General features: G+C 35.5%; 1 protein-coding gene across 1 annotated transcript; it reads right to left on the bottom strand.

Annotated features, from left to right (window-relative positions):
* Nucleotides 1-3568: 3568 nt before the first annotated feature.
* Nucleotides 3569-3925, bottom strand: LOC148802306 (uncharacterized). Its single transcript, XM_088897864.1, has one exon. The coding sequence runs from the start codon at nucleotides 3923-3925 to the stop codon at nucleotides 3569-3571; it is 357 nt and encodes a 118-aa protein (XP_088753990.1).
* Between the last annotated feature and the right edge of the window lie 6689 nt (nucleotides 3926-10614).

Raw genomic sequence — 10614 nt, 5'->3', positions numbered from 1 at the left:
TGGTAATGGTTGCCATTGCACGGTACTCTACTTCAGCAGAAGAGTGGGACACTATTGCATGTTTCTTGCTCTTCCATGACAAAGGAGATTGTCCTAGAATTGTGAGATAGCAAATGGCCGATTTCCGACTGGTTGGGCAACTAGCCCAATCCGACTCATAATAAGCTCACAATTGGAGATCAAAATCAGCCAGGAGAAGTATACCTTGCTCAGGTGTAGCCTTCAGGTATCGGAGGACGTGCATTGTAGTCTCCAAATGTTGTTGTCTAGGATCACTCATAAACTAACTTAGAATGTGAACTGAATAAGTGAGTTCTAGTCTCGTAATTGTGAGATAGAGGAGACGACCCACAAGTCATCTATATTGATTGGGTTAAGCAATTGGCTCACCAGATTTAGGTCCCAAATGAAGTTGTTGTGCAATGGGGAACATACTAGGTTTGCATCCTAGCATACCTGCATCCTGAAAGATGTCAAGGGTATATTTCCTTTGATTGAGAAAAATGTCGGAAGAGGACCGAGAGATCTCAATGCCAAGAAAATATTGAAGAACCCCAAGGTCCTTGATTGGAAAACACTGTCGTAGGTAGTCCTTAAGAGCAGAAATACGGGTTAGGTCATTTCCGGCAATCACCAAGTCATCAACATATGCAAGTACCACAAGAAAGCTGCATGATTGGACTGAAGTAAAGAGGGTATTATCGGCAATTGATTGCTTGAAGCCCCGTTGGCGAAGGGCATGAGCTAGAGTTTTAAACCAATTGCATGAGGCTTGCTTGAGGCCATAAATGGATTTGTTCAAGCGACATACTCACTAATCCTTAGGAGACAGGAGTCCTGGTGGGGAGGCACCATGTAGATTTCTTCATGGAGAGTGCCATAGAGGAAAACATTGTCTACATCCATTTGATGTAGTTCCCAATTTCGAGTTGCAGCCAGAGCTAAGAGGCAACGTACTATTACTAGCTTGGCAACTAGGGCATATGTCTCTATATAATCAATGCCTTCAATTTGAGTATAGCCTTTTTCTACCAAGCAGGCTTTGTAACGCTCAACATTTCCATCAGATTTGTACTTGACTTTGTAGACCCAACGGCACCCAATGGGAGTCCTTCCCGGTGGTAGGTCAGTCAAGGTCCAAGTATGGGTGCGTTCAAGTGCAGCCAATTCGGTTGACATAGCTTATTTCCAACAGTCATGTTTGTTGGCTTCATCATAACAAGAAGGCTCTGGTTGGACAGAGGGGATTGATCCCATAGTTAAAAAATTGGAGATTAGGTGGTGGGTATTGCATGACTTAGTTTGTGACTGAAGTGTTGGACAAATGTAATCAACCAGGTGTGGAGGAAGTTTCTTAGAGCGAAGTGGGCGATGGTTATGTGAGGTTAGAGGGTTAGAAACAACAGGTTCAAAAATTGGCAAAGTGATGAAGTCCATGTCACTAGTGTGTTCAAGCAATTCTAGATTGTCACTAATAGAGGGTTGTGAGCTGTCACAAATTAGTTCAGTTCCAGGTATTTGACTAGGAACTGCATCAGCTACTGTATCATCGACTATTGGCAAAGGCATTGATAATGATGGAGATGGTTCCAAAGATACTTCATCAACAAAGGAAAATTTGTGTTCAAGGAAAATCACATCTTTGGACACAAATATCCGCTTGGTTGTCAAGTCATATAATTTGTATCCTTTTTTACCATTAGGATACCCAACAAACACACATTTGGTGGCACAAGCATCAAATTCATCATGCCCACGTCTGGATATACTTGCATAGAAGAGGCAACCAAATTTTTCAGAAATGATTATATGATGGAGCTTATTGAAAAGAAGTTCACATGGTGATTTCCCAACAAGTACTGGAGTGGGCAGGTGATTGGTGATGTAGGCTGCTGCCAGAACACATTCTCCCCATAACTAGATTGGGAAGTGTGCTTGGAACTGCAAGGCCCTTGCTATCTCAAGTAAGTGCCTGTGCTTGCACTCAACGACCCTATTCTGTAGAGGGGTGTCTACGCAAGATGTTTGTTGTAAGATTCCATGTGATTTCAAATAATCTTGAACAGGTCCAGAGAGAAATTCGGATCCATTATCTGAACAAATATACTTAACTTGGGCATTGAACTGTGTTTTCACCATTTCACAAAACATTACAAGAAAAGAATAGGCATCTGATTTATATCATAACAGATATACCCATGCAGCTCGAGTACAATCATCTACAATTGTCAAGAAATAATGAGCTCTAGAATGAGATGGAGTCTGATAACCTCCCCAAATGTCATAGTGTATGAGTGTAAACTGGGCATTAGATCTAGTATGACTAATAGAAAAAGATAGACGTATTTGTTTCGCTCGAAAGCATATGTCACAACAATCATCATTTGGTACAATAATATGTAATTCTGGAATTAAAGCTAGTTTCTCATAGGAAGCATTTCCCAACCTTGAATGCCATATGCGTGGATCATGTGTGCAAGTATTGTGCAAAGAGAAAGATGATGGAAAAGAAGCGAAGTGATACAGCCCGTCACGCATCAAACTCACAACAATCATCTTCTTGGATGTCAGGTCCTGAAGGGTACAAAAAGTCAGAAAGAACAATACAACAGAGTTCAGATCTTTGGTAAGTTTACCAACATATATAAAATTGCATTGAAATCCCGGAATGAATAACACGTCCTTTAATACTAGATTTGAGGACAACGCTATGTCACTCTGTGACTGAACAAGTAGCAGTGTTCCATTTGGCAACGGAACCGGTTTTAGTGTTGATGCCTAAGTAAAAGATGTAGTAGCAAATTCAAAATTAGTGGGAACCATGTGATCTGAGGCCCCACTATCCAAAAGTCAAGAAGAGGTAGTGATTCTACCTGCAAAGTTGGCTGAGAAAGTATGTTTGTCTTTGTTTAAAAGATCAGACAAACTACTGATGGTGCTCAATAATTGTTGATATTGTTCCTTGGATAGGCTGGAAACCGGAGAGACTCCTTGGATTGAGTTCGTACCAACAACAACCTTTTCTTGATTGCCAGTACTGCTCTTGGATGTGGCCTTTGATCGAGTTCTTCAATTTGGTGGATACTCGAACAATTCAAAACAGTGGTCCTTGTTGTGACCTTGTTTCTTGCAATGGTCACATCGAATCTTGGACTTTTCTTTTCCTCTTTTTGGATTGATTTTTGGGCCCACCACATGAAAAGTAGCAGCCTCTACAGTTGGACCATGTTGAGCAATCAAAGACTGATGTCTTTCTTCTTATGATACAAGTGCATAGACTCTGCTAATGCTCGGCAAAGGATCCATGCTCAAGATGATCGATCTGATGTTGTTAAATTTTTCATTCAGACCTAGCAAAAATTGATACACCTTATCTCTTTCCTTAGTTACACAACCCGTAGGTACATAATGGTCTAGCAACGTAAGCTGACAACGCATCCCAGATCCCTTTGAGTTTTGAGAAGTAAACAGAGACATGGAGATTTTCTTGCCTGAGCAGCATGAGTTCTCTTTTGAGATGAGAGATCCTTGGTGCATTTCCTTGTGAGAATCTTTCTTCCAAATCTTTCTACATTTCTTTAGCGTTTTCAACATAGGCCACGCTTTCATGAAGATCTTTGGTTAGCACATTGAAGATCCATGATACCACAATGGAATTGCATTTCAACCAGGTGAGGAATTCTGCCTGATTCACTGGATTTGGCTTTTGAATCACTCCATTCATGAAGCCAATCTTGTTCTTGGCGCTAAGAGCATTAGTCATTGCTCTTCGCCAAGTCATGTAGTTGTCTCCATTAAGAAGACAAGAAACAAGCACTGTGCCAGGGATATCAGAAGGATGTAGGTAGAAAGGTGAATTCTGATCACCGAAAGAGATTTGATCAGCTATGGTGAATATGGTGTTTCCACTCCTATTCATGGCCATCCTTGTTGATGTCAAAGGAAAAGGGCAAAAAAAACAAGGAGAAGAAGGAGATTGGAGTCAAGAAAGGTAAGACGAGAAACAGAAGAGGACTAGAATCAAGAATCAAAATTTTCTGCAAGAATCAGAATTTTCTAATTGGGCCTGTAGCTCTGATACCATGTAAAACTCAGAGATGCAGAATTGACGAAGAGAAAAGTTGTCTTTCTTCATTAAAATAATCAGGTATATATAGGCAATTATTACAAGGAACTGACGTGGCATTTACAATGGAAACAACCAAAACAGATCCGTAACTGAATTTGTTACCGATTAAGAGATGGTAACAAACTTATTCTCAAGCGTGAGGTTTATCACAGCTTCATCGCATAACTTCTCGAGTGTGGTTCATCACAGCTTCAGTGCAAGAGTAAAGTTCATCGCAAGTTGCTTTATCGCAACATGCGTCATCTAGGTATTTCCTCTAATAGTTTTGCTATTGCTAAAACGTCAGCTGCAATGGCTTCAATAAATGAAGTCATCTTCGAGACAGATACAATGCACGCAATAATCATTGACGTTGCCAAGGTGTTCCTTGCTGGTGTGCCTCGTGGCACCGAACCCTTAGTGACCTTGGTGGTGGTGAAGGTGACAAGGTCATGTTCGAGCTTTTGTTGGGACTCCTTGTGGGTGTCGATGAATTGACCTAGAGCCCTAATCAGCATCATAAATAACGTTGCTGGGTCAAATGTGTAATAGGATCATGGCATCACCTAGGCGGAGGTAGTTTTATATACTTAGGAAATGTATGGATATAGACAAAAAAATATGAATACGCTAGGGTAATACATAAAAATTTCATAATATATTATAATATTAAATTTAAGGTCAAATCATCATAAATAATGTATAAATACATAGAAAAAGTATATTTTAATGGTGTATATGAAAAAACTATATTACAATTAATATAATATGATGCATAGATATCATATAATTTTATTTATAATGTATCAATCAAGAGTCCAAAATGCAAAATATATTTTCCTATTATATTTTAATTATTATATCAATTATTTTCAATTTTACTATTTTTACTTTTTTACATTAACAAAGAGGTCAATCAAATATTAAATTCTCTATGTAAATTAAAATATCCATTAATAATTTATAAAATGTATAATCTCAACTTAAAATATATCAAATCAATTAAAATTTCTAAGATACATATCATATGCAAATTCATAATTTTTTACTTTTAAAATGATTATTCCAATATTATATTTTTATTCCTATAGTTTTCTAATTTAGTACCTGAACTTTAAAACGCGACAATCTAGTACCCGAACTTTCATTTTGCGACAATTTAGTACCCGACGTTAATTCACTGTCAATTAGAAGACAAAAATACCCCTCTACTATTTCAAGTAATGTAGGAATTCCCTATTGAAATTACAAAAATGACCCATCAACTATTTCAACCAATGCAAGTGGGAATTGCTCACACTTTTGAGATTCTGAAAACCAGCTCCCTCACGTTGGTGATGTCACTGCCAGAAAAGTTGAAATTGACGCTCGAACACACCGAAAAAGTTGAAGTCGAAAAATCCAATGCCGTTTTCAGAGAAGACGAAGAACACTAGAAAAAGTCAAATAAACCAGAAAAAGATCAACGAAGAACACCAAAAAAATATCAGAAGAAGAGGAAGAGAGGAGAAGTGAAAATTGAAAAGATTGTATATTTTCGTACTAGGTTGTTTTTGAAATCATATCAACGAAGAACATCAAAAAAAGAAGACGAAGAACACCAGAAAAACATGACCCGCTCTCCTCCCTCTTCCATCGACTGGGTTCATTTAGAGAACAGAAATGTGACCACTCGGTAAGGTTGGCCTTCCCCAAGATGATAGCTCCTACTTTTCTCAGCTTCTTCACCACATCGGCATCACCAGGGATGATCGATCCTTCTAGTGCTAATGATCCCGTTGTTGTATCCAGCCTATCCTTGGTGGTGATGTTGTCCTTGAGAAGAATCGGAATCCCGTGCAGGACAAACAGGGACGACCCAACAGTTTGCACATTCATCTTTCATTCCCAATCGGCCTTGTCAGTCTGATCTAGTGCCAGGATTCACCTCTATTACTCTACGGAGTACTGGGTTCAGCTTACGAATCTCTCTGAGATAGAACTCGACAAGTTTTCTCAAACTCAGTTGCTTCTACTGGAAGGCCACCTAGAGGTCATGCACACTGGCTTCTCTAATAGGAAAATTGTCGACGACAAGGTTTTTGCATAGACCTGAGATAGTCAGAACCAATAAGGCAGGCAAGAAGAACAAGCGATGGGGGATCTCATAGTGAAACGCCATACCTGAATCCTGAGTGGAAAAGGCTTACCTATTCACCTACTTCGGCTAGACTTTGGACATTCTTTTTTTATGTTTCTGCTGGAGAGGAATCGGAGTTTTCGCTTCCGTTTCCATAGATGAATCCGTCAGGGTTTAATTCTGGCTTATACGGTCAGGGCGGCGATTGAGCAACTACAGTGGTCGTCGACTCAGCCGGATTGGGTTGCGATTGCTTTCTCGACTAAGCTGCAGATACTCAGGGATTGAAAGATCAGGTGGAGTCTGAATTATATCTTGAAAGATTGGAGATTTGTTATTGAAGATTATGGGGTTTGATTCTTTGCCCTTTATTGCTTCTTGTTATCATTTTTCACAGATAGGATGTGTCTTTTTTCCCCTTAGTGATGGGTTATCACTATCTTTGATTTTAGTGGTGCTAACATAGTAACATGGGTCGGTCAGTTGTAGACTTGTAGTAACCCCTTAGTGACGGGCTACCACTATCTCTGATTTTGGGTTCCTAGAACATGATCTTCCTTTTCTTGAGAAAGAAGATGATGAATAGTGTGTTTGGACTCTGTTTCATTTTTCTGAGAAAGAAGATGATGAACAATGTCCAAGGCTAATTTTGGCATTTTTAAAAGTATTAAATGCACATGAGGTCTTGTGATATACATAACTGAGAGTTTATTAACGGTAGGTACTAGATTGTCACATTTTAAAGTTCGGTTACTAAATTGGCACTCGGCCTAAAGTACATGGTACCTATCGGGAGTTTTCCCTTATTTTAATTGCATTTAAGTAATAAAGAAATAAAAGTTATATTCATTTACTTATAAACACAAAAGATGGAGTGGTGTAGTGGCTTATAAGCATGGATGTTAAGCTTTCCTTAGATTTTTTATGCGAGTTTGAATCCTTCAACATTTCTTTTTCATAAGAATGCGCATTTGCGAATCGCGGGTAGTGTATTGTTCTATATCGGTCTCTATCGATATGTATCAACCGATACAGTGCGATACGGACCGATACACACTTGTATTGGCCTAATATGCACAACTGGCAAGATACATCTCCAGTTGTAGCATAACCCGTACTGGACAATAACGATACCAATACGATACGCCCCCATATCAGTCGTGTCGTATCAATATTTCAATCATTGACACAGGCTGACTTGTGCTACTTTCAATTTATGTGAGAATACATTGTTGAACCATGTTTTACTCATATTACAAGACACTTAGCCATGTTTGGTTTGACTCTCATTCTCGTTCATTCTTTCCAGTAATAAAGATGGTGTTAGGTTCCATTGCCATTTGTTAGAAAATCGATGCCAATTCAGCACCAAATAGGCATTTTTCCCAATCGATTCTGAAATTTTGTTAAGATATTTATTGATAAAATGTTTTTCTCATGTTATGTAAGAGCCATTGTTGGAAGAAACACTAAGCAGATTTTTACTATTCATCTTATGCAATGCTTAATGGCACCTAGCTGTTGTAAAGTAAGAAAAAAACATTTTGCCCCAATTTTCAAGGGACATTCATACAAAACATTTTTTAATAAATAATGAAACTGAACCCCAAAGTTCTAGAATGGACAAAAATCTATACTATATATAAAAGTGTGGATGCAGAGTGAAAGTTGTTTAAACTAAAATTACCCTCTATTTCTTTGTTTGATAAAGGGTATAAAATTCTTTTTATTACAACTTCAATGCTAGTTTTAATAGCTACTAAAATGACCACATTTGTGTATTTAGTCTATCTCTAATTGTAAGGGTTGAAAATGTAACTTCAATTATTACTTTCCAGCTCATTTAATCCCTTCTCATTAAGTCTTATACTTAGATATTAACTCGAATTTTCTCTTACTAAATCCTATATTTAAGTTATTTTTTACTAATAAATACTACTAATTACCATGGTTTCCAAAATGAGACCAGACCGAATGATCAAATCAGAAAAATCGGGAACCGGTCACTTGACCAGTTCCATTTCACCCCAAAACTGGTTTTTGGCAAAACAAACCATTTGGTTAGTGAATCATTGACCTAGGTGGTCAAACCATCAAATCATCAACCCAAACAATGGTTTTTGGCCTTTTTTGTTTTTTTTTTTCTTCATTTTTTGTCAAAACAAGCTATCTGTTCAGACCATTCGACCGAGTATTTTGACCCCCAAAACAGTTCCCTGTTCGGTCCAGTTTTAAAACCTTGCTAATTAGATCTAAGTCAACATTTTTAACAATATGAACCCATTTATTTTAAAATTAACTCAAAAACAAAAACTATTCTTTATTCAAATGGTAGCTAAGCAATTCAACTATCCGAATCAAAGTGTTCAACCTCTGAAGTCATAGTTAGGTAATAAAACTTAAAAAAACAATTAAATATAGAAAAAATTAGACGTGTTTATGATATTTTTATTAATCAAATTTTAAAAAGTGTAATAAACAAAAAAATATTTTTATTGATAATGAAAATGAAATATATAATTTAGAACTAATAGAAATGGTTCAACTTTTGGGTTAAATGTGTTAACATTTAATGTCATAAATACATAATAAAAATTAAATATAAAAATACATAAATTTTGCAAAAAAACAAAAATCTGTCACATGTATAATATCATGTAATTATCATATTAAACAAAAAGTAGGTGTGATATATCAAAATTATTTTTACACACAAAAAAATAGAAAAAAAAATGAACACATCTATAATTCTATATTTACACTACTATTAAAAAAATGAATATTGTGGAATTTTCTTTTGACTAAAATACTCTTTTTTTTAGTTTAATTGCTATTTAATTGCAATGTTTAAATTGTAAATTGAACTACTACTTTTCACCTCATTCAATTCATTCTATTTAAATCTTACATTTCTTTGATAAATGAACAAAAAAAAAATACACCAAAAAGATAAAACATTACAAACAGAAGAATCTAGCCAAACAAGTGGGCCTACCAATGATACTTGAAACTTCACAACTCAATCCAATTATCATATATTTGGATGAGGTGTATATGTAGTCAGATTTGGATTTTGCAATTTGCATCCAATTAATAATAAAAACAAAAATATATAAAAATATATATATATTCATAGAATTTTTTTTGATACATCTACTATCATTATCATCATCTAAAATTGACACATGCAAAGCACATGCATGCTTACTAGTGAATAGAAATGGACAGAATGAGAAAATGTTGCTATCAACCAAACACTTTTTTTCAAAAGAATAAAGAATTTTTTGTGGCAAAAATGAGAATAAATTTTGAACCTAGTTGGTCTCAACTTTCAATTTTATTCTTTTTTCACCAAGATTCAAACCAACAAAACACAAATCAACTATGTTGGCCCCACATCAATAACACAAATATGAAAAAAAACTAAAACTAAAAAAGCTTTTACATTTGGTTGCATAGAGAAAATATAAAAGAAATTTAAAGGAAGCAATTAGCATCTATTTAAAATTAATTGCTGAATTGAATAGCCAGTTATGTAAATGAAGAAAAGAGCCTGGAAATTCTAATAGAATTTAAAAAGTGTAAAATTAAAAATAAAATTAATAATATGAAGTACAAAATGATTAACAATTTTATCAAATTGCTATGTATATTCAATAAAGATAATGTGCTAAGAAAGTCATAAAATATAATAAAGCATCATATAATTGTTGCCCCATGTTCATTTTCATTAAGCTCTGTTTGGAAGGAATACAAATGCAAATATGTAAAGTATAAATACATACAAAATAATACAAAATAAGAGGTTTTGCACTCTACATATTTGTATTGGTACTCCTTCCAAACTGAGCCCTAGAAAATGTTTCAATGATTACAAACCATCAACATATATTTTTATAAATGGACGATTAACAGTCATGTCTATTAGCATAAATTTTCACAATAAGTTGACCATCAGCCATCAACTAATAAAAATATATGCCAACAGTTTGAATTTTGGAGGCCTAGACTAACCATCAATGATTATTTTTCATGCTACATACTAAAAAGAAATGAATTAAAAATGAAATTCATTATTCATGAAAAGAATTTTATAACCAAATGCTCTAACAATTTTCGTTCTTTTCTAAAATGAAGCCCGTAAGTATAGATGAGCAAATATGATACAATCAATAAGTAGATTAATATGTAGGCATAGCCGTGAGGGAAAATCCTGAGTTAAATTGGAATTTGTTTGAAAATCCAAAATCCTATTAAAAATAGTATTAACTTTTTGAATAATCCAAACATTAGAAATAGTGGAATCCTTGAAAACTTTTTCATTGTGCGCAAACCAAACATACTATAAAGCAATGGCATACCAGCTAAGAATTTTCCTAAATTCGGA

Source organism: Nelumbo nucifera, chromosome 2, assembly GCF_055504915.1.
Source record: "Nelumbo nucifera cultivar China Antique chromosome 2, China Antique-T2T, whole genome shotgun sequence".
Lineage (NCBI taxonomy): Eukaryota > Viridiplantae > Streptophyta > Magnoliopsida > Proteales > Nelumbonaceae > Nelumbo > Nelumbo nucifera.
This window is presented reverse-complemented; position numbering and strand designations above follow the sequence as displayed.

Coding starts and splice junctions, on each gene's coding strand:
- LOC148802306 (XM_088897864.1), bottom strand. CDS start 3,925: ATGGCCATGAATAGGAGTGGAAACACCATATTCACCATAGCTGATCAA.